This window comes from Equus caballus, chromosome 5 (assembly GCF_041296265.1).
Source record: "Equus caballus isolate H_3958 breed thoroughbred chromosome 5, TB-T2T, whole genome shotgun sequence".
NCBI classification, from domain to species: Eukaryota; Metazoa; Chordata; class Mammalia; order Perissodactyla; family Equidae; genus Equus; species Equus caballus.
In genome coordinates this window covers 100721780-100746138 of record NC_091688.1, presented here as the reverse complement: position 1 = coordinate 100746138, position 24359 = coordinate 100721780, and the positions used below count along the sequence as shown (strand labels likewise).

The 24359-nt window shown below is 44.0% G+C and overlaps 1 protein-coding gene across 19 annotated transcripts in view; it reads left to right on the top strand.

Moving 5' to 3' along the window:
- DNAJC6 (DnaJ heat shock protein family (Hsp40) member C6) overlaps positions 1-24359 on the top strand; it is a 135162-nt gene that overhangs the window by 95239 nt on the left and 15564 nt on the right. For all 19 annotated transcript variants that reach the window (XM_005610521.4, XM_023641943.2, XM_070268908.1 and 16 more), the window contains 9 exons: positions 5467-5589; positions 10637-10770; positions 11276-11470; positions 12368-12485; positions 13850-13929; positions 14756-14949; positions 15057-15137; positions 17347-17781; positions 20960-21094. In XM_005610521.4, the coding sequence (XP_005610578.1) occupies positions 5467-5589; positions 10637-10770; positions 11276-11470; positions 12368-12485; positions 13850-13929; positions 14756-14949; positions 15057-15137; positions 17347-17781; positions 20960-21094 (1495 nt within the window). The remainder of the gene's footprint in view (positions 1-5466; positions 5590-10636; positions 10771-11275; positions 11471-12367; positions 12486-13849; positions 13930-14755; positions 14950-15056; positions 15138-17346; positions 17782-20959; positions 21095-24359) is intronic.

Genomic DNA, 24359 nt, shown 5'->3' with positions numbered 1-24359 from the left:
TATCTTTTTTTTTATTGTAGTGAAATATTCATAACATAGACATATCATTTTAAGCATTTTTTGTGTTTTTTTAAAAGATTTTATTTTTCCTTTTTCTCCTCAAAGCCCCCCTGTACATAGTTGTGTGTTTTTAGTTGTGGGTCCTTCTAGTTGTGGCATGTGGGATGCCGCCTCAGCATGGCCTGACGAGCAGTGCCATGTCCGTGCCCAGGATCTGAACCGGCAAAACCCTGGGCTGCCAAAGGGGAGCACGCAACCACTCGGCCACGGGGCCGGCCCCTGTTTTAAGCATTTGTAAGTGTACAGTTCAGTGGCATTAAATACACTCACAATATTGTGTAGCTGTCACCACTATCTATACCCAAACCTTTTTACCATCCCCTAGGTAAACCCTGTACCCATCTACTCCACGAGCGTGTGGATGTGTGTGTGCTGGTTCACTTTCTGCACAGAAGGTTTGTAGCTACGCCCTCAAATATCAGGACCACAGCTTTACACATTTCTTGGCCATGCTGTTGACAATAAATGGAAAACTAGATGAATGGCCACCAAGTCTAGCCTGGCCCTAAAGTTCTTACGTTCGAATTAATGCTATTCCAGTGCCTCTTTGAGCCTCCTTGCCTCTCTGGCCCATTTGGAAGGAAAGTATGCCGAAGGAGCCTTGTTGGTAAAATAAACATAACAGAAACAATAAACCCAGCTGCTGCTTTTAGAATCTTCCTTCATTTTGACTGTTTCTAAACCACATGATCTTGTAGGATTACTTCCCCTTGGGAACAACTTGATTTTTAGAAGATATATGATCAACTTGGGCTTCTTTTAAAGAGCTCATGATTGTTTGAAGGTCAACCCTTTTTTTCCCCTTTTCCTTCCAGAGCTCACCAAAGAGGTCAGCATAGCTCCGAGTTGTTTCTGCGTTGGTTCGCTGGTTGGTGAAGGGGGTTGGCCATAGAGGAGTGACTTTACAGCTTCTACTTCCTCTCTCCTTTGCTACCATGCATCAGTGTAAGGACAGGAAGTTATGGGGTAGAAAAATATCCCTGGCCTGGTGCCAGAGGACCAGGGAGCCCCACCTTCTAGTTCAGCAGCTTTCAGTGAATTGAATGTCTCAGCCTTGGTAAAATACAGTCACGTGTCACATGCCAACGTTTTGGTCAACCATGGACCACATATACAATAGTGGTCCCATAAGATGAGTACCGTATAACCTAGTGTGTAGTAGGCTATCCCATCTAGGTTTGTGTAAGTGCACTCTATGATGCTCGCACAACCATGAAATCACCTAACAACGTATTTCCTAGAACATACCCCCGTTGTTAAGCGACACATGAGTGTATAGCCATCACTTGAAGCCATAACCACCTCACAAATGTAAGATGGAATTGTGGTTAATAATCAATCATCGGACAGTGTGGTGTAGAAAGTACACAAATTATTATTTTTTTATTGAGGAGAAATTGTATAAGATTTACAAATTTTGAGCTTTAAGACTTACCCTAGGTTCACATCTCAGCTCCTCCTCTACCTGGGTAGGTAAGTCGCTTCACCTCAGCTGAGACTCAGTTTTCTCCTGTAAAAAATGGGGATAACAATCAGAATGCCTGTCTCACAAATACTTGGAAAGTTTTTCTGTAGGTTTGCTGTACGGAATAAATTTGATAGCAGTGTCTGACTTAGAGTAAGCATTCAGTAAGTGGTAGCTATGATTACCGTTAGTAATAATAAAACACCACAATAATGCTGTCAGATTCTGAAAACATGGGATATGGTTCTTCAGTCTGATTCTCTGTAGCACTTTTTGCTCTTATGCTCAGCAACTGGGATGCTTACGTCGTCTTTTCCCATGCTTGGGGGATGGAGAGGTGAAAATTGAATGGCAGCCAGCCCTGGTGCTGTTTTGGCCTCTGCTCCTGTTGGGTAGTATGGTGGCAGCCTGGTGATCCATATGGCATTCTCTGATGCTCCGCAGCTCCAGGGGTGTTCGGAGACGTTGGAGACGGCCTCATCAGGTGTCACGTGCCCAGGGAGTGTGCTGATTGCGTGAAACTGAGCTCCAGAGAGCTACAAAAATAGCTGGCAGTGACTGATCCTTTTTTAAAGTTTTTGGTTTTGTTTATGCCTTAATATTTTTTCCCTCTTAGAGCACATGCTTTTAAAAAATTCTAATTGTATGTTTGCTTAGTGGCGTATAATTATATATCAAGTAAATACGTAATAATGGAGTACTTTAAATTAATATTGTTTACTTGATTGATTTAATGATTCGGGAGCTATTAGCCTATTGTGCTAAGAACAATTTACCCAACTTTTGGCTGAGACTTATTATAGATGTTGCCATGTTAGTGTTTGTATGGGTGACATACAGTTTCTATAAAGTTTAAAAATATTGCCTGGGAAAACAAACTTCCTACAGTTTTACATGGTTGCAATCTGAAAAAACAACGAATTGATTTGCCCATTTCTCCCTCATGATATTGTACATGTAGATAAATCTATGACAAGAAGAGATTGCCAGATGGGGTTCATTCCTTCCCTCTTTCACTCATTCATTTGCTCAGCCCATGCCTACTGAGCACCTGCCATTTGACTAGCACATGACACTGGGGTTGGCTTACGAAATGAATAATAGTCTTTCTTCTCATGGGGCTTAGTATCTAGACAGGGAGTCAGAAATAACAGTTAATTCGATATGGCTTGACAATTAGCTGGCACTTGCTGTGTTTGTCTTGTGCTGCTGAATTCTCACAGCCATCTTCTAATGCCCGTTTTCAGTGGACACACGAGAGAATTGAGGTGTGGAGGGGTTAGTAAGTTGCCTAAGGTCACTCAAGTAGTAAGTGATAAAGCCCAGGTGAAAATGCAACCTGTGGGCTTAGGCACGCTGCTCTATGGTAAAAGCTGTCATCGATGGCTACGACCAGGGCATGGGTACAAAGGTCACGGAGCTGACTGAGCATCTCTGCCCGTGGGTGTTAAAGACACTGTCAGAGACCAGAGTACACTTGAACTTGGGTTTTGAAAGATGAATAAGAATCTACCAAGGGCAGAAAAAGCATTGCAGACAGGAAGCAGCTTGTGCAAATGTACATTTTGCAATTCCTCTGATGGCAAAATTATCTTCCCCTTCTTTTTTTTTTAACCAACATATTTCCATTGCTTGAGAACACATCAATGGCGAATCTAACTGAGGGTAAAGAATGGGCCAGAAATAGCCCTAAATTATGTTGGGTAAAAAGGGCCAGCTGTTATGGCATTTAAATGGACAGAGGCGCAATCGTGGGTCACCCTGGATTGTTGGGAGCTAGGTCAAGCATTTCAGCTACTTTGTTTAATAAACAACACCTGTCATTCCCAAAGATACAGGAAAATGAGTAACCCGAAGGTCCCCTGCCACTGTCCCACAGTCATCTTGTAGAAAAAAAGTTACAAATTAACCAAAAAGAATGGGCTTTCTTGGCAACCCCAGAGGGAGAAACTCCACACGTTTGATTTCGGATGTCAGCTCTGTGGATTATCGGCTGACCAGCAAAGGGCGAACCAAGCGGATTGGTCCTGCCTCCCTTCTCCCCCTCCCCGCTGTGAAATCTTAGGAATCTGAGACCTCTGGGGTTTGGTGATGGTGGTAGTGTTGCAGAGCACTTTCTGATGACACCATCCATGTAAAACCTGTTTTCTTCTCCAGAATTCCCTACCTCAGTAAGAGGCACCTGCCATCCTTTTGTCCAGCCATTCAAGCCAGAAACCTGGGAGTCACCCCTGACTCCTCCCCGGTCTTTCTTTTTAGTACATCCCTCCACACTCAGACGCTGCCACCATGTGATCACCCACCGAGTCTTGTGTACAGGTGTTCCACCTCCTCGCTCTTTCTGGAATCCCTCCAGTCTTTTTGCGCCCCACTGGCGCTCATCTAGCCTGAGCCGCCGTCATCGTTACCGGGACTCCTCAGGAGCCTCCTCACTGGTCTCCCTGTCTTTAGCCTTGTGTCATCCACACCCATTCTCCATCCTGGATCTTGGAGGTCTTTGGAAGATGCAGATCTGTGAGTCACTCCCCTTAAATGCTTCTCCCAGTTCCTAACGAGGCCTTGTATGATCTGACCCTTCAGTCCACACTCTCGCCTTATAGGATTTCATTCATTTTTTTCAAACACAGCCAGGTCTATCTGACTTCGTGGCTTTTCATTGTCAGTTACCTGATGGAATGGTAATAATAATAATAGCTAACATTTATCGATCACTTGGTGGGTGTCGGATACTGAGATAAGCCCCCGAAATTCATTCTCTTGTAGCACCCACAAACCTGTGAGATAGGTAGGTGGGTATCTCTCAGTACATTTTATGAAGAAAGGCTTAAAGAGGTCATAAAGTTTGTCTAAGTCTAAGCTCCTTCTTATTGTTTATTAGCTGAATTCGTAAATATCTAATGGATTGAGGCTCATGCCTGGTATGCTGAGGCGAGTGAGCACCTCACCAGTGTACTGTTGTAGCCCAGGATTTACTCTCAGAAGACCTGACCAGCAGTGGGACTTTAGGCAAGACAGCCTCCGAGAGTCGGTTTTCTCATCTGGAGATGGGGATCGTATTAATTAATGCCTGTCTCACGTGATAGTTGTACAGATCAGGGCCAAGCAGAATTCCAGGAACATAGTCAATGCTTTGTAACCTGTTAGGTGAGCATATGTGTTAGAGGAAGGACAATGCTGAAAGCTGTCCCCCAGGGAATTGTGGGTCCCTTCATTAAAGAGAAGGAAATAAGAGCCCTGAACCAGCCTACCTTTGGCTACTCGAGAGCACTTTTCGTGTTTTCACTTTTCTCAGCTGAGATAAAATTAGGGGTAGTGCAGGATTTATAATCTAATCCTATAATTAAGCATCTAGTAGGCAGATCAGAACATTTTATACTAGAAATTAAATTCAATGTAACTTCACAGAATTTTTAAAAATTCAAGTATGTAATTTAAATCATCTAGTTTAATATTTAAGATGTACTTCAAAATGTATTTTCATACCTTTACTGAAAAAGAATTTTGTGTGTGTGTGTGAGGAAGATTGGCCCTGAGCTACCATCTGTTGCCAATCCTCCTCTTTGTGCTTGAGGAAGATCGTCGCTGAGCTAACATCTGTGCCAATCTTCCTCTATTTTATGTGGGATGCTGCCACAGCATGGCTTGATGAACAGTGTGTAGGTCCGTGCCTGGGATCTGAACCCACAAACCCCGGGCCACCAAAGTGGAGTGTACACACTTAACCACTATACCACCAGACTGGCCCCTGAAGCAGAATTTTTTAATTAAAAAATTGGTGGATTGAACAACTCTTCTTTCTGTGTTTGGACCCTGTTCCCAACTCTTCCTGGCTGTATTAAAGGGATGTAGTTTCACTTCTGAGAGAATTCGTTTGCTCTGACGTCTGCTCATGGAGAGCAAGTTGCTGGGGGAGTTCATTTCCTTTTGCTGTGTTCCTTTAGGTCTCAGAATGCAGTTGGCCCATTAGGCAGGCCCCCAGTCTGCACAACCTCTTCGCCGTGTGTCGGAATATGTATAACTGGCTACTACAGAATCCCAAAAACGTCTGTGTTGTCCACTGCTTGGTGAGTAACCTTTTGTTGTTGTTGTTGTCGTCATGTGTGTCGGTTCTGTTTGGTTTGGTGAAATATGGGTGGCCCCATACAGATTGGTGAACAGGTAACATTTAAGTTGCATGGGTATTTATTAAGCCCCTACTTAGGAATTAGGTGATGTGAGGGACGTAAAGATGAGGGAAGAACTTATTATTCTTGCCTTAAAGCTGAGTACTCATGCAGGCAGATAGGTGCACAGCCCACACGATGCAGGGCCTCTGGAAGGTGCTGGCTGTTATAAAGAGCTAGAAACAAGAGCTGTGGGTGCACAGGCAAAGATGCCATTGAGTTTTGTGTGAATAAAATTTGCATAAACACATTGGAATATTTTTTTCTTACCTTTGTGTTTGAATAAAAATGAGATGAAAAGACACCTGTGTCCTTGTGAGTAGTCACGTAGATTGACTATTTTATAGTAGTTCCCAGTGGGGCTCATGATTTTTCTGACTACTGGCTTCCAAGAGGCCCTTTCCCCAAAGCTTCCTCCAGGGGCCTCTTACTTATCATTTAAAACTTGACTTTAGATAAAATATTTCTGGCTTTTTTTTTTTTTTTTTTTTTACTATTTTCACAATATGGACATTCCCACTGTATATCTAAATGTCTTCGGTGGCATTTAATACACTGCATCATCATTATCTGGTGACCTGCCTGCTTTCCCACTAGGCTGTGAGCATCTTGCTGGCAAGAACTGTGTCTTCTTTACCTTTGTACCCCAGGTATGCAAGATCTGAATCAGTGATTGAATACATGAACAAGCTAACACGCAGATGGAGTTTGAGCATAAATACTAGAACCGTCCATTGCTTCTATAAACTTCTGGGTTTTTTTTTTTTTTTCCTATAATCCTACTGATGATTTTGCCCTTCTTTCTTGAGAGCCAGTTGACTAAAAGAGGGTAGAAAGTTGAAGAGTATTTTTTCTACTTTCTGTTTCACATCCTCAAACTCCTGGCAATGAATGAAAAGCACTTGGTGTTTGTAGGAGGTCATTGTGAGAGGCCAGGGGGTTTTCCTGTCAGAGACACAACAGATTGCACAACAGGACACATTTCTTCTAGGACCTAAGCAGCTTTGGGCATCTGGGTGATTTTTGTCTTCACTCAAGAACTTTCTAAAAGTTCAGAGAGCCTAGGTCTGACAACTTGGTAAGGGAAGATGGCTCGAGAGAGACCAGAGGCCCCCATTTCTAATGATACAATCATAAAGAACAAAAACCCAATGAGAAAGAGAAAAGAAGAGGCAGACAAAGGACTATGAGTCCCTAGGCTGCTTCTCCAGACTCGGGGAAGGACGTGCACGAGTTGGAAGTCTGCACCAAGTCTTGGGGAAATGGAACTGAAGTGGGGGTGGGAGCTTTTATTTTTATCCTATATATATAAAACCTACTGTTTTATTAGAAATCAGAAGCATATACTCCAAAAGATAAGCCTTATTCTTTAATTTAAAAAATACCCTTATAAAACTTTTTAAAAGACCTGCGTGGCAGATAAAAGGAGGAGACACATTTCCGAGAGCCATGAAGCTGTTAAAAGCAGCAGGAAGGCTAAATCTAAAAAGAATCAAGATTGAGAAAAACGTCTTTTTTTAAAAAATCTGTCCTTGGAGTAAGGACAACAACAAATGCTTGAGGCACTTATGTAGTCTTAACTCCTTTCTTCTGTTTCCTTTATCAGGGGGAACAAATGTCAAGCTAGAAAGAGAGTAACAATGATAATTAAGACAAAGATGGAGGTAGTGAGATAGTCAAAGAGCCTTCCAGTGCTTAAAGTAATCCACTCTCCAGACGGAGATCATGTGACCGAATGCTGAACGCAGTGGGAAGAGCCATTATGCATTCCTTATGTAACATGAGGAAAACAGGGCCAAGTGCCAGGCAAGCAAGGAGAGGAGATTTTTTCTGAAAGACGGAGGAAGTTGATCCTGGAAAGTTCCAGGCTGGTGAGCCTGATGGCTATTGAAGGAGAAATTCTAATATAAATTTTTGCACAGATGATTTTAAACCGTTAGAAAAAAGGAGTCCACATTGGTTCATTATGAACACACGTATCACACCAACTGAACTTTTGCAACTAGACTAATAGATTCGTAGAGATAGTTTATTGGATTCCTGCAAGATATTCCTCAGTTTCTTATAATCAAGTGGAAAAATTGGGGCTAGATTGTTAGACATTTAGTCAAATTGTGGCTGAATATCTGCTTCCAAAGGTAGATGATTACTGTATCAGCATCCTCCCAGGAGCGGGCTGCATTTGGTTGCCTTTTTTTTTGTTTTTTTAAAGATTGGCACCTGAGCCAACAACTGTTGCCGATCTTTTTTTTTTTCTGCTTTTTCTCCCCCAAATCCTCCCAGTACATAGCTGTATATTTTAGTCGTGGGTCCTTCTAACTGTGGCGTGTGGGACGCCATCTCAACATGGCCTGACGCGTGATGCCATATCTGCACCTAAGATCTGAACTGGTGAAACCCTGGGCTGCCAAAGTGGAGCGCGTGAACTTAACCACTTGGCTACGGGGCCAGCCCCTGGTTGCCTTTTTAATGATCAACTTTAACAAAATGTGGAGATCAAGCTTATCAGTTTTCTCAGACTGGGAGGGTCACATAAGGAATATGGATTTTAAAAGGTTTTGCTGGTTGGTCATCTAACAGAAACTAACAATGTGAAATTAAACACAGGATAAAAGTAAAGTCCTGAATTCTGGTTCTAAAAGATTCAGTATATTTGTCTGTTAGCTTAATGCATCATCTGAAAAGGAACTCCAGTTTTAGTGGATAGAAAGATCAGTAAGAGCTCATGGAGCAAATTCCCCTGTATTTAAACTAGTTTGGTCTGGGGTTGACACCGCCTCTCTGTGTAATAGAAATCGACGAGGTGCCCAACCAAAGTCTCAGGGAAGGTTTTATTGGGGCATATTTATGCTCCAGCACAAGGGGCAGCACAGGAGAAGTGGCTCCTTGGCTGGATCCAGAAGGGCGTCGTCCTGAGTCTTTTACGGGGTGAAGGGAGTGGACTGCATCCTGATTCTCCTCCTCCATTGTGCTTCCCTCTTCCTTGTGATGTTGTCCTCGCCTGCCTGGTCGGCGTTGCGGTCCCTGCCCCTGCCCAGTAGATCCAGCAGGGCAGTGTTGCTCACTACTGCCACCCCAGGAAGGTCGTATAGTGGTCCTCTCAAGGCTTTGTGCACCTGCAGAAGTCGGGATCCACTGCTTGGGGGAAGTTTGGGGTTGGAAGGTTGCTTATCTTGACTTCAAAAATAGCTGGGCTGGGAGGTACCCAACCTGTGAGTGGCAGAGTCCCGTCCCTATTCTGTCTCAGGATTATATTAATAAAAGCATAGTGCCTAGACTAAGGATAATGGTATTTGCTCTCTAGTTTGGTCAGAACACATCTCCAATCTTGCATTTCACATCTGGGCAGCACATTTAAGGTTGAGTCTGTTCAGAGGAAGTACACCAAAAGATATCTCTTAGAATGGAATATCAGGGCCAGTCCCATGTGGCCTGGTGGTTAAGTTCAGCATGCTCCACTTTGGCCACCCAGGTTTGTTTCCTGGGGTGCAGACCTACACATCTCTGTTAGTGGCCATGCTGTGCTGGCAGCCCACATACTAAAAAATAGAGAAGATTGGTACTGATGTTAGCTCAGGGCAAATCTTCCTCAGTAGGAAGAAAAAAGGAATATCAGATGAGGAAGAATTGAAGGGATTTCTTTAGGCAGGGTTCTCCAGAGAAACAGAACCAATGGGATATATAGAGATATATAGAATATACAGAGAGAGATATACATATATAAGAGGAGATTTATTATACGGATTGGCTTATGCCATTATGGAGGCTGATAAGTTGCACAATCTGCCCTCTGCAAGCTGGAGACCCAGGAAAGCTGGTGGTGTAATTTAGTGTGTGTCTGCAGGCCTGAGAATCAAGGGGGCCACTGGTGGAAGTCCAGCAGTCCGAAGGCGGGAAAACCAGGAGCTCTGATTTCCAAGAGCAGGAGAAGATGGAGGTCCCAGCTCAAGAAGAGAGAGAGACTTCGCCCTTCCTTCACCTTTTTGTTCTACTTGGACCCTCAACAGATTGGCTGATGCCCACCCACTTTGATGAGCGCGGCTCTCTGTACTCCGTCTACTGATTCAGATGCTGATCTCTTCCTGAAACGCCCTCACAGGCACACCCACAGATAATGTTTTACCAGCTATGGGGCATCCCTTAGCCCAGTCAAGTTGACACATAAAATTAACATCGTAGACCGGGTGTGTTTGTAACCTGGAGAATGGAAGAGCTGATGGAAAGGGAGGGTATTTCAGATAAAGACTGTCCCTGGGAGAAAGGAGTCAGTTGACTCTGTCCTGGCAGAAGGAGGAACGAGGATCCTTGAGCAGAATAGACTGCAAGTGCACGTATTCAGTGCATGGAAGAGCTCTGTGACCAGGACTGGACAACTTCAAGTAGCAGGAAGCTCCCTGTCACCTGAAGTGTTCTAGAAGCGGCTGGCTCACCCCATCTGCCAGGAATGTTGTCGCATGTATTCCTCCATTGAATGTGGTTCAATCAGGTGGAACTGCTTCAGTTTGTATGAATCAGGAACATACTTTGGGTAAAATATATACATAGCATTTTCCAAAAAGCAGTATTTGCCTCACCTGTGAACTCTACCTCCAGTCCTAAACCAAGAGACCTCACTGTTAGTTCTGATCCTACAAGTCCAAAGTTACTTTGACGATTTGATCATTTTTCAGTAAATACATACAAATCAAATGTATATTGCTGGGTTACTTAGGTTAGTGGAGAGTCAATTTTATCCTGAGGATGGTCTTTCCTTGCTGCTTTGTGATTTAAATAGCTGGGACAGATTTTGGTTGTCAAGTGAACAATTTTGAATCGACAGGCACCCCCAGCTAGGAAGATTTCTCTCTTCTCTCCCTCGCCCCTCTTTTAATTGCAAGTACAGCCATTCTCAGTGGTGAGTGGTTCTTTGGTCTGTGTTTGCAACAAGTTCATACGTTTTCTTTGGCAGGATGGACGGGCAGCATCGTCAATTCTGGTTGGTGCTATGTTCATTTTCTGTAATCTCTACTCTACTCCTGGCCCAGCTGTTCGGTTGCTGTATGCAAAGCGCCCAGGAATTGGACTTTCGCCATCCCACAGGAGGTAAAGTAAGCTAGATGCAGAGTAGGTGCAGACATGGGCTAATTGGTATCGTGTACTTAAAAAAAAAGAAAATGCCTTTTAGATAATTGGCTTATTATCTTCTCTGTAGTCACAATTTCTTCCTTCCTCTTATTTAAGTTGCATCTCTTTACTTTTGGATTAAAAGTGCTTCTGAAGATAAATTCTGAAAATTTTCTAGACTAGCCCTTAGCTGATAAATTTAATTTGTTCGCTCAAATAGGAATAGATGTTCAAATATTGAGCTGGTATAAAGCTTTTTCATTTAATAAATACCCCTTTATCAGTTCTTTGGAGGAGGTCACTAGTTAAAAGCTCTCCTAAATTACTGGCTGTATTCTCTTTTGCTAGCTAATGTTTAAGAAATTAACACAGTAAATTTGTATTGTAAGTGAATAATTTACAAGAACAAACTTCCCAGCAAAGATCGACTGCTCGTTTCTTCTTGTGTGGTGGGCACCAACAGAATGTCAACATTGTGTTTTAGGTACCTGGGCTATATGTGTGACCTACTAGCGGACAAACCCTACCGCCCTCACTTCAAGCCTCTCACCATTAAGTCGATCACTGTCAGTCCAGTTCCTTTTTTTAACAAACAGAGAAATGGATGTCGCCCTTACTGTGATGTGCTGATTGGAGAAACCAAAATATATACAACCTGTGCAGATTTTGAACGAATGAAGTAAGTCATGATACTTTTCTTCACTTCTTGTGAACTGCTCAAACCTTGTGAAAGTTGGATCATATTCTTCCTGTGAAGACTACATCATTGTGAAATGGCTGATATAAAAAAAAATGTTCAACATAGGCGGTAGTCACAGAAAAATTCAATCAAGGGATGCCAATGACCCCTTTCAAACGGTGATACAAGTTAAGGGACCAGCATGAGCTATGATGAAGCTTAAGACAGTGTGTGGGACAGAGGACCTGAACATTCAAGAAGGAGAATTGATGAGATCTGGGGAGGATAATGGAAGAATCAGGGAAGAATGAGATTTCTAGATGAGCAACTAGGTAGATGCTGATGTAATTAAAGAAGTTATAGAATCTATCATAAAGAGCAGGTGCCAGTGGGAGGTGATAGGGGGTGTGGAGAGAAGGGAGTGGATGGTGACATCAAATGCAATTAGTTTGGAATAGATTGAATTTGAGGCTTGGTATCCAAGGCCCTCAGAGAGCATTGCATTGCTGTTTCTATAGTGATCTTGGTTGGAATTTTTGTACCCTATATCTCTGCTTTTACTCTTAATTGAAAGTTAGGGGGTGGCAAATACATAAGGGATAGATTTGAGGAAATCAAGATCTGCACAGTAGGGATGGGCAGTTGGTCTATCTGATAATGTGGCTGGGATGGAGAGAGAGTGGTTTAGGATTGACAAGGCCAATGCCATCAGATGGCAGAACCAGTTTGCACCTAGTTGGTACTGCCTGTGCTCCTGACTTTGCTTAAGCCAGGAAATGGTTCCTGCGTCCAGGCCTGGGCAAACAGATCCATTGGCCAGAGCCACAGAGGACTGTACCTTTGTTATTGTACCAAATTGGACTCTCTCTCAATGTGTGTTATTGTCTCTGTTTAAAGAGAATACCGTGTCCAAGATGGAAAAATCTTCATTCCCTTGAGCATCACTGTGCAAGGAGATGTGGTCGTTTCCATGTATCACTTGAGATCAACCATCGGGAGCCGGCTACAGGCTAAGGTATGGTTTCAGGAAGAATCACGGCATACACTCCTCTGACCCTTGAATAGGAGTATTTTAGAATCTTTTCTCTACATCACTTTGGGCTTGAGGGACGTGTGGTTTTAGAATTAGAAAGAGCCTGTAAAGATTACTTATGCCCACCTCCCTCAGTTTACAGGGGAGGAAACAGACTCAGAAAGCTTGTGACTTGCCTAGATGATTTTGCCAGAAGATGGCAGCCCTAGGACTTCTAGCAAACCTTGCTCTTTAGAAGCTTGTACCTTTTTTATAGTGTCCCATTGGGATCAGTGTGGGGGGATATTTCTACTAAGGATGTGGGGTTAAGTAATTTTTTTTTTCAATTTTTTTATTATGATGAAATTCACCCTTTTACAGCATACAATGCATTGTTTTTAGTATTTTCAAAAGGCTGTGCAGCACCACTATCTAATTCCAGAGTACTTTCCTCACCCCCAAAAGAAGCCTTCTACCTGTTAGCAGCCCCTGCCCAGTCTCCCTCCTCCAGCTCCTACACAACCACTAATCTACCTTCTGTCTCTGTGGATTTGCTTATTTTGGACAATTCATATAAATGGAATCATACAATGGTGGAATCACACGTGTGGTCTTTTGTGACTGGCTTCTTTCACTTAGCATAATGCTTTGAGGTTCATCCATGTTGTAGCATGTGTCAGCACTTTATATGGCCAAGTAATATTCCATTGTGTGTCTATGCCACCTCTTATTAATCTCTTCGTAAGTTGATGGACATTTGGGTTATTACCACTTTTGGGATATTACTAATGATGCTGTAAATAATCGTATTTTAATTTGTCAAATATTTGCTAAGTGCATGCTCTGTGCCAGTCATTGCCTAGGGGTTTAGGATTGACAAGGATAAAACTGGGTCCCTGCCTTTAAGGAGCTCAGCCTGGCAGAGGAAATTCCCACGTGTACAACTCTCCACTGCCGTAGTAGAGGTCGGATGAGATGCTATTATGGGAGGGGTCTGTTTTATCCAGTGGGGCCCAGAAGGCTACAGAGAGGATACGGCCTTTCAAGGTGGGCCTGAGGGTGGGTTCTTCAGGTTGGCTCAGGAGCGTCCTGGATAGAAGGAATGGAATGAGCCAAAGTATGGCAGTGTGCAAGAACGTCAGACATCAGCAGATGAGGAAATGGCTTGCCACTGCGGACTTCATGGAGAGGAGAGGCTAGAAATGAATTGGAGCCAGTTCCAAGTGGGGAGGTCGGTTCATATTCATGGTAAACAAAGATTCCGACGTAGAAGCTGTTGAAGGTATATGGCTCCCTAGAACAGAGTCTTTTGATCCGGTTCCCTTTTCACTGATTGATGGTAGTGTGCTTCTCTTATGTATTTTTAGGTGACCAACACTCAGATATTCCAGCTTCAGTTTCACACTGGATTCATACCACTGGACACAACAGTTTTAAAGTTCACCAAGTGAGTGCTGCTTGGGCGGGAACCCTTTTCGGTCCCAGCAGCTGTGAAATGCTGGGGTCAGTGCCCGAGGCTCCTTCTGCTGTGCTGCAGCATCCCCAGGCCTGCTCTGCGGGACTTTGAGCGTACCTAGCAACACACGGAGGCTGGTCGCCCTTTACAACTTTCAGTTGCGAACAAATGAGCATAAATGGATCAGACTTCCAACAGAAAGGGCTAAAATTCCATATGAGGGACCAGGAGAGAACAAAGAGGGCACAGAGGATCAATACCGTGATCCTTTGCATCTGTGTGTCCCTTTGTGTTTTTCAATGAGGGAGGCAGTGTGATATGAGCAGTGACCCAGAGAATGGATGCCAGGACAGAGCAGTGAAGCAGGGTCCTGGGGACCCCTCTGCACCAGACAGTAGCCCTTAGTTGCTATATTCTAGTGTGAACTCGTGGTGAGGGGGCTGAAGCTGGGTGATAGGTGGAGTTACTGAGGCCAGACGTTCGAAAGCTTGGGGTGGCAGCTGTGGGCCTGTTTCACTATTTCAGCACTGACTTGGCCATGCCGGTGCACACTGGCTGGATGTGTCAGCCCTGCTTTCTAGAATGCTTTCATGTGCAGTAGAATCCAAATTCTTGAGTAGGCATTATTCTCCTATTCTCTCTAGAGGAGCAAGCAGAGGCTCAGAGAAGTAGAGTAAGTTATCTCTTGAATGGTTGCCTTTTCCCTAGAAATGAGTCTCAGAGTTAACCTAAGAGTTAGCCCACGGTGGTTTCTGTGCTGAACATCACACTGGTTCCACTGTTTTCACTGATCTTGTTCTTCTAAATCCCTATGTAGGCCTGAGTTGGATGCATGTGATGTACCGGAAAAATATCCTCAGCTCTTCCAGGTGACTCTGGATGTGGAACTGCAGCCCCACGACAAGGTGGTAGACTTAACTCCACCGTGGGAACATTACTGCACAAAAGACGTCAATCCCAGCATCCTCTTCTCTTCTCACAAGGAGCAGCAAGACACTCTGGTCTTAGGAGGTAGGAGTCCTCCTGGTGGTTTGTGTTCAGGACGAAGCCTCTGTGTTGTTCATCACTGGGCTTAGTTCCTGTGGTTCCTTGACGTTGCCTGGCCTTTTGTCTTCCAGGACAGGCTCCAATCGATATCCCGCCAGACAACCCCAGGCATTTTGGGCAAGGTGGCTTCTTTTCCTCTCTCTGCTGGCAAGGTACTTCCAAGCATTTCTTCCAGTTACGTGGGTCTTCTGTGAAGATGGTCAGTCCTGGAAGCAGCCTAGAGTAGAGCAGCACTTAGAAGTCGTCCAGAGGCCTCCTTAGCTCACACTCTCACTGCTCACTCCTTTTTCAATTCAGGCAGCTTCCCTACTTTCAACTCCATCAATGCTCTGGACTGGTGCAAAACGCCATTTTAAGCTGAATTCCACCTTTTCTCTTTACGCTGTGCTTTGGGTCACATCTTTTTTGGATTTAGGAATAAACATGATACTTTCTAGGATCTCCCTTTACACTGCTGACACTCAAATTGATAAGGGACTCTATCTTCTGCCTTTAAATATTCCAAAAATATACAATCTGGCATTTCCCCAGGGGAGCTCTGACCACTAGCCGGGTAGAGCTGAGCTTCCCCTGGTGCAGGAAAGGCAGACACTTTGCCTGTGTGTCTCTGCTACTTGCTTTATCATTCGTGGCAGAAATCATGCTCAATCGTTTCCTTTTCTGCCAAACCTGGAGATGTTTTCAGAATCTTTCCCAATATAACACTTCCGACTGCTCCCATCGGTAGGCTGCCATTGGCACCTTATCGGTGCCCATTTGCCGTCCTTGTTGAGTTTGCCGAGGTTAACCACAGGTTCCACAGTTCAGGCTGACCGCGGGGTGTAATAGTAAGGACTTTCCCTGGAAAGGGGTGGGAAACTGGCTTTGGCGATGGTCTATTTAAAATTCTCTCGATTGACTTTCCTCTGCTGTGGCAGCATAAGACAGGATTCCCATTGCTTACACAGAGTTTTCAGTATTTGGTTACAAACTTGTTCATAATTCGTTTGAATTGGAAGGCTTACTTTCAGAATTTTCTACTGAGAAATTGGGCCAATTAAGATAAAAAAATTGGAAAGCCCAGGAAATCTGGGTAGCAGAGAGATTTCCCAGGCTCCTCTTGGTTGCCCCTTACTGTCATCTTCCTCACATGAGGGCTTTTTATAAACTTCACTGTCACCTCTCCATGCTGCTTTAGCAAGTAACTTAGAAATCTTTCCTGTTAGGCTAGGAAATAGGTTTTAGCACAAATGCACCATCTCTTCTCTGACCCTCACAGAGCCAATGTGTTTAGGGATGCAGAATTAGGATTTTAGGCAGGCAACGTGGTGCATAAACTGCACATTACTCGGCCTTCCCAGTGGCATCTCAGACAACAACTCGTAGTCAAATGTCAATGTGTTTCTGCAGTGAAACATGTAAATAATCGCCCTGAATGAGATAAATGAAGACTAGAAATACTTTCACGTCAGTTCCCGTCAGATTCTTCCACCAACTGAGTTTGCGCCAAACTTAGGGAAATCTTTCCCTTTTCATAGCTTTTTGCATTTCAGAACTGGGGATGAGGGATGTGGATCTGTGCTCGAGTTGGAAGGTGGATCTATCTGACATTAAATAACAAAGTTCTGTAGGAGGATCTGTCTCCAGGAGGGCCTGGAAGGTCACTGCCAGCCTCTCCGTTCCTTCCCCAGGAGACGCCTTTCCTGTGCCCATCTTACACTGAAATAGCTCCTTTAGGTTGGTGCAAGGACCATCCATGGCAGAGCCCCTCCCTCTGTTCACTTCTGCTCCAGACTGTGGGAGAAAGGCCTTGCTTTTAGCTGTGGGCCACATGGAGAAGGAAAATGGCAGTTAGAGAATCAGCAAAGGACTCCGAGATTTTTTTTTTCCAAAGCTCCTAGCATGGTGCTTGGAAGATGACGATAATAATAGTAATAATCATAATAAGAGCCACTGAAGTACTACTTACTATAGATCTGAGAGCTTTCTGTAGACCACCTCATGTAATTTTCACGGCAGGCATGTACGTTAGGTACTATTTTTGCCCTCATTTTTCTGAGGAGGAAACCAAGACCAGAGATGTGTAGTAACTTTCTCAGTGTCACAAAGCCCGTAAGCAGTGGAGCAGGGATTCAAACCCAGGCTGTCTGACTCGCAAGTTCTCGCTCTTCACCTCTGTGCGGTACTGCCTCTCCAAGGCTCAACGAACGGGAATTGAATGCAATGGGCAATACATCAAATTTCCCATTGGTAAGGGTCTGAAAGCATTATTTGCTCAGAGGCTCTTTCTCTCTTTCTGGGGTTACGTATATGTATTTTAACAAAAACCCATAAAGCCGTGGCCAGTAACTAACTGTTTATCGGCATACCGGCCTTCCCTAGATCAGAAATCGGAGAAATCATTCTGCGAGGAGGACCACGCCGCCCTGGTGAATCAGGAGAGCGAGCAGTCAGACGATGAACTTCTGACCCTTTCCAGTCCACACGGCAATGCCAATGGCGACAAACATCATGGAGCCAAGAAACCCAGCAAAAAGCAGCAGGAGCCGGCTGCCCCTCCACCCGCTGAGGACGTGGACCTTCTGGGCCTAGAAGGGGCTGCAGTGAGTAAGAACTTCTCGCCACCGGCGGCTCCTCCCTCCAATTCTGAACTGCTGAGCGACCTGTTTGGGGGTGGAGGTGCGGCCGGCCCTGCCCAGGCTGGACAGTCAGGGGTGGAAGACGTGTTTCACCCAAGTGGACCTGCATCCACTCAGTCAACGCCACGCCGGTCTGCCGCCTCCGCCTCCGCGTCTCCAACGCTAAGAGTAGGAGAAGGTAATTTCTTCCCTGTTGCACGGTACCTCTCAGTTTTGAATGATGACCATCCAGCCAAGGAAGTAGCATCAAACTTTCCCATTAAGCTAGACTTTTCTTGTCTCCCTAAAAGTCCCCTGGAGAGGTCTCTATCTCCATTTAAGTGGGGTAACATGAGACGAAATAGAAATACTGTCTGTTTTGGTGGGACCAGTCTAAGAGTGAATATTTGAGCTCCTCATTCTTATTTTCGTTCTTGTTTCAGGGCTTCAATCCCTGAGCTGCTTTAGTTACGTCTGCTTGGAGATGTATTATTAATAATAACAGCTGATATTTGTGGGGTACTTAACCATTTGCCAAACTTGGAAGTTAACACTAAAAATGGATTCAGTTCTTATAAAAACCTGGTCAAAAGGTGCTATTATTATCCCTGTTTTGGAGTTGAGGAAATAGAGCTTTAGAGTCAAATTAGTAGCATATGTTTATACAGCTAGTAATCGATGGGGCCAGGGTCCAAAACAAGGCCATTTGACTCCAGAGCCTTCCTTCAGTTTTCCTGTGATGGCTTCCTGGAATTGTAGTTTTCTGAATAACTTTGGCTGTGCAGAGAAGTGCTTGGTTCCTTCAAGATAGATTAAAGGGACTTACGCCAACAGCACAGCTGCTGAAACAGAGCGCTTGGTGCCGGGGAAGGAGTTTGAGCCCCATGTGGCTCAGTCAGCGTCACTCTGCTCATTGCTACAGACTCAACTGGTATCCACAATTTTTTGACATTTGCAAGCCAGTGTAGCTGGGTAGGCAGAGGTCTGTTGTCGCTTCTGAAGAACCAGCTGCCCCTTGTTACCGTCCCTGTTAACCAAGATGGCGTCACATTAGGAAGAGTAAAGAGACATGTCTCAACTCCCCAGGCGTATGGTAACCTGTAGGAAATTTCTTCCATAAGCTCATCCTTCACTTCTCAGAAGGCTTTGGGCTGGTCTGGATTTGTGGTGGTTCAGCTGGAGGCATTCTTTATGAGTGAGTCTCAGAATCATGGGATGTTGATGCTGAGGCTCAAGCTTCTGCATTGGTTATTGATGGAGTCAGGGTGTGAGGCCAGGTGTCCTGAATCGCAGGCTCTTTCCTCCATACTTCACTTCCTTCCATCCAGTTCTTACTCTCCAAAGCGAATGAAAGCTCTGTCAGGAAAAACATCCACAAGATCCAAGATAGCATGGTACTTGATGGTCACATTTTAAGACCATGCACCTTATGTGACTTTTGATGATTTAATTCATGAGTCCCATGCAGATAGTTGTGTTCCAGTGTCAGAGTGAGAAGGGACCTTTGAGACATTAGTTAAATCTATCCCTCAGGTTATAGACAATGAAACGGGGGCCTAGATATATTGATGCACTTGTCCAAGGACACAGAGCTGATTAGTGGCAAACCCAGATCCAGAACTCAAGTATTCTGTCCCCCAAGAGGGGGCAGAAAGAACATGGATTCCAGAGTTAAAGGCTTGAATTTCAATGCCCGAACCGACACTTAACTATCTGAGTAGGCTTGTTAAAAAACCTTCACCTTCTTAGTTGCAAATGGGATAATACTTACCTATCTATGAGCACTGTTGTAAAGACTAGATTTTGAGCTCTAGATTTTGGGAAGTTCACTTTTAGCTATTGGAGGGTGCCTGTAATTTAATGTAACTTGATATTACAAGTGTGCCAAGTAATAGTATAAAGATTTTAGCATCTTCCATTAGTTGATTTCAAACTTAGATTTAGAGAGAGAAACCTAGTGTCCTCTTCTAATTACTCTGTAGATGTTGGTATTCTCACGTTATAGAAGGGATAAAGTGGTGTGAGCATTAGAGGGACTAAGGAACATGCACTGTGTAGCAGAGAGCCTGACAAATAGTTGATACCATCGCTCCTACACAAGGCTGACCCGCCGCCCAGCAGGTATTGGGAGAGCGTGACGTCAGTGAAATCCCGGCTGAACACGTATTAAACCATATATCCTACCTGGGTTTTGAGTTGGATTTATTCATTACCTTGTTTGATTCTAGGTGTCTATTCCTAGAATAGGTCAATCCCGCTCCAGGATGCGATTGGCACTGTAGCCTGATACTTACAGATTAGGAGGGAGCCAAAGGGAATTTTGTCCCTCTCCAATAATGGGAAATTAAAGGCAGCTCGTATACGTGCAGCTCTGCGTGGTTTTCATCCCACTCAGCTCACGCCTGTGAGGAGTGTAAGATGCCTTTGGGAAATGCCTGGAATTTGGAGTCGGAAAGACTTGGGCGTGAATTCCAGCCCCCTGTTATTTACTTGGTATTGGGCAAGAAACTTGGCTTTCTGAACCTTAGTTTTATTGTCAATAGAAAGAAGATGATTCATTTCTGTCTGACAGGGAGACGTCGAGGACCAGCTGAGATATTGTTTATGAAAGGCAATGTGAACATTAAGAAATGATACGATATTAGTGTTGGTGCCTGGTTGCTGGAAACCTCAGCTCCCCACTTCACTCTAGTCTTCTTAGTTCATTCAAAAACTTTTCTCACTTCACCAAATCTGCGTCTGGTTTCTAGCGAGTTGTCGAGAGGCGGTGTTTGGGAAACAACGTTTGAATTCCATAGGACATAAGACATGAAGAGAGTTCAGTTTTTGTCACACTCCTTTTCTTCTCTTTTTAGCTTTCAAGTGAGCTAGAGACTACTAACTTCACAAAACAAAACTAAATAAAACCTGGCCAGTGTTTGCCTTAACATAAACTGAGCCCTTGCCTGTATGTGTCCACTAATTCATTCAACGTGAACACAGTTCATTCACTGAGCACTCCTATGGTCCAGGCGTGGTTTTGCCACTCACTGATTCATCTGTGTTGACCTTGACTTATTTCATGGTATTAAGATGCTCAAAGCCCCAAGGGGCCCTTATTTATAGTATTTATGATTCATCCACCAGTTAAATCCAGAGTCCTCCTTTGTCCACAAAGAAGGAACTATTTGTGTGTGGTCAGAAATCCTCAGGATCCACTGTTAGCCCTGGAGGAAGTTTTGAGAATAGGACGGGCCTGTGGAGCAGCCCAGAGGCAGGCATCGTCCCGACTTTTCAAGTATTTGGGCTAGGGCCTGGCAGTTGTGGTGGCTCTTCAATGTTTATGGAATAAATGACCTCATAGGACAAAGAAACACATTTTTCCTGTTCTTTTCTAGGTGCCACCTTTGACCCTTTTGGAGCGCCTTCCAAATCATCAGGTCAAGATTTGCTGGGTTCTTTTCTGAACACATCCGCTGCTTCCAGTGACCCCTTTCTTCAGCCTACGAGAAGCCCCTCACCTACAGTGCATGGTAGAGTATTTTACGTTGTGTTCAGTGGAACATAGTTTTCCCCAAGACAGCAGTAGCTGCTCAGAGATAAAAGCATCCTGTAGATGTTTTAGGGGGTAAAAAGCTGCATGGTACATCTCTCTTTTGGAAATTAACAATTCACCTTTGCATATTAAAAGCTCTGGGATGTCTCACAGGAAAGATGCCTGCTTAACTTTGTTTATTCAGCTTTCCTAAACCTTATTTGACTGTGGAATTCTGTTTTGCATTAGAGCTACATGCACAGAATTGTAAGGCACCATTGATTGTAGGATGTATCTTTATTTTATGTGCTAAGAAGAAAGAAAAAAAAGGCTACCACTTTTCATTGATTGGAAGATGCATCTTATTGGAGAAATCTTTGAAATATGGAAAAATATGAATCTTAATAAAATGTGATATGAGCATACTACAAAATTAGTATTCTGCAGAACAAAACTTAGAACATAACCCCCTGCTATATTAGATCTCTTTTGTCTAATACGAAGCCAGTAGCCACATGTGGCTGTTGAGCACTTGAATTGTGGCTAGTCTGATTTGAAGTGTGCTCTACGTATTTTAACACTTAATACAAAACAAGAATGTAAAGTATCTCATTAATATTTTTCATATTCTGTTTTTTGTTTTTGCTGAGGAAGATTTGCCCTGAGCTAACATCTGTTGCCAATCTTCCTTTTTTTGCTTGAAGAAGATTAGTCCTGAGCTAACATCTGTTGCCAATCTTCCTTTTTTTGCTTGAAGAAGATTAGTCCTGAGCTAACATCTGTGCCAGTCTTCCTCTATTTTTTTTTCTGTATGTGGGTCATTGCCACAGCATGACTGACGAATGGTGTAGGTCTGCACCCAGGGTCTGAATCCGCGAACCTGGGCCACTGAAGTGGAGCATGCCAAACTTAACCACCACACCACAGGGCTGGCCCCTGATTCTTAAGATAATATTTTGAATACATTGGATTAAATAAAATACATTATTAAAATTAATTTCATCAGTACCTTTTTACCTTTTTTAATGTGACTCCTAGAAAATTTTAAACTACATATGTGGCCCACATTATATTTCTATGTTAGAGACTTAGGTTTTGTGGAAAGAATAGGAATCACATCTGTTTGTAAGTGCAAAAGGCTATCATTTGGGGGCTGGCCCCGTGACCACGTGGTTAAGTTTGTATGCTCCACTTCAGTGGCCCAAGTTTTGCTGGTTTGGATCCTGGGCACGGACATGGCACCACTCATCAAGCCACGCTGAGGTGGTGTCCCACATGCCACAACCAGAAGGACCTACAGCTAGAATATACAACTATGGGGATTTGGGGAGAAGAAAAAGAAAAAAAAAAAGAGGTTGGCAACAGATGTTAGCTCAGGTGCCAATCTTTAAAAAAGGCTATCATTTAGGTAACACTGATCAAAACTGGAGCTTTTTCGGGAAGGACGAATGGCCCTGAGCTGATGAATTGTAGTACATTCCTGACGTTGATGACTATCGAACATTGTTAGCCCCAGTCTACACGGCCACCTGCCGTTGAAGGCACCCTGAGCTTGCCTGGAGAGCACGGTCCCATTGTTAGCTTGACTTCATGGAAGCCATGCAAATACGAAAGGAAGACGAGGTGGGCAACACTGGTCCAACTGTAATGAATAAAAGTGAGAAATCAGTCCAGGAAGAACCATGATGGGTGATTTCTAATTGGTCTTAAATTGCACACTATTTGAAGTGCGTCCACAGGACAACATACAGGAAAGTCACCTCTCGCTCTTGAGTAGTGCCCACTGAAGAGAACCTCCTGATTGGAAGTTGGTTACCCTTGGAGGAAAAGGTGCAAGGAGAGGTTAAAACTGTTGTTTTTGCTCACTTATGTGAAATGTAAGTCATGTCATTGCTCTGCTCAAAATGGCTCCCTATTTGACTTAGCACGGAAGCCAAAGTCCTCGAAATGGCCTCAGTAGGCCCTGTGCACTAGCCCCCCAGTGCCTGTGACCTCATTTCCTATTCCCTCCCCCCTGCTCTCTCCACGCCCACCGTACTGGCCTCTTTCTTGTTACGCTGGCTGTGCCTGCTTCCCCAGACATGGGCATGGCTAACTCCTTCACTTCCTTTGAATCTTTGCTCCAATGTCACCTCTCAGTGGGGTCTCTCAATGGGGACCACTCCTTTTCAAATCACAACTCAGCCCCCTGCCCTCACTCTGCATTTTCCTTTCCATTGTACTTACCAACTTCCAATACTTCTGTGTTGTTTGTTTTTTGTTGTGCGTCTCTCCCTACTGGAACGTGAATTCCACAAAGGCAGAGGTCTTTGTTTTGTTCATTAATGCTTCCCAAGTGCCTGGAAGACATACTGGCACACAGTAGGCACTGTCTGTCTATTTTTTCTGTCTAATATGTAAATACAAAATGAATTAACTCATTTTCTCCTAAGTCTCTTTGTTGCATAGTGATTGCGTTTATAAGGTCCCACGTTTTCCTGGCTTGAATACTTTGAGTTTAATATTTTCATGAGTGCTACCTTTTATGTCACTTAGGTATGGATGTTCAGGCTTCAGCATGGCCGTTCTGGGTCTGGTTCTCTGCTTCTTGTGAGCTGGTTAGAACATGTTGTTTGTCACCCAGTTTAGGCTGGCTAGCACTCCTTTGTTTTGTGGGCACACTTCTTATTTTGGTCTATGTCATGCCAGTGAGTGAAAAGAGTTTTCCACTCTGCTTGCTGGGAGAGCAGTTATCATTGCACTGCTGGAGGATCAGTGCCTCATCTTCATGTGGGAGGACCTAGGTGAGATTCAGAGGTTAGACTAGGGGGTCAGATTGCCCACCTCCAAGTCCTCGGGGCACTTCCCCCAGATTGCCACAGGGCGCCCCCAATCTCTTCCGAAAATCAAGAAATACTGCCTTTGAGTTCAACAAATATTTATCGAACATCTACTGTGAAGGAAATAATTACTTGGAACATGGTGTTGGAAGAACTAGGGAACAACCATAAGAAAAGGCAAAATAGAGATTAAAATATCAGGTAATTACTTTTTCATTTGTATATTCCTCTCTCTCCAACAGATGCTAAGTTTCTTGAGGACAGGCAGTGTGTCTTAGGTCTCTGTTCCCTGGTGCGCCTTGCACGTGACAGGTGGTCATAAGGATTTGTGGGTTCGATTAGTAATAAAGTTGGAGATCTGACACCCAGTTCTACATCTTACTTGGATGTCAGACTAAGATCAGAGTTAAAGGAAATCAGGCAGCAAATGTTAGCAAAATGGTC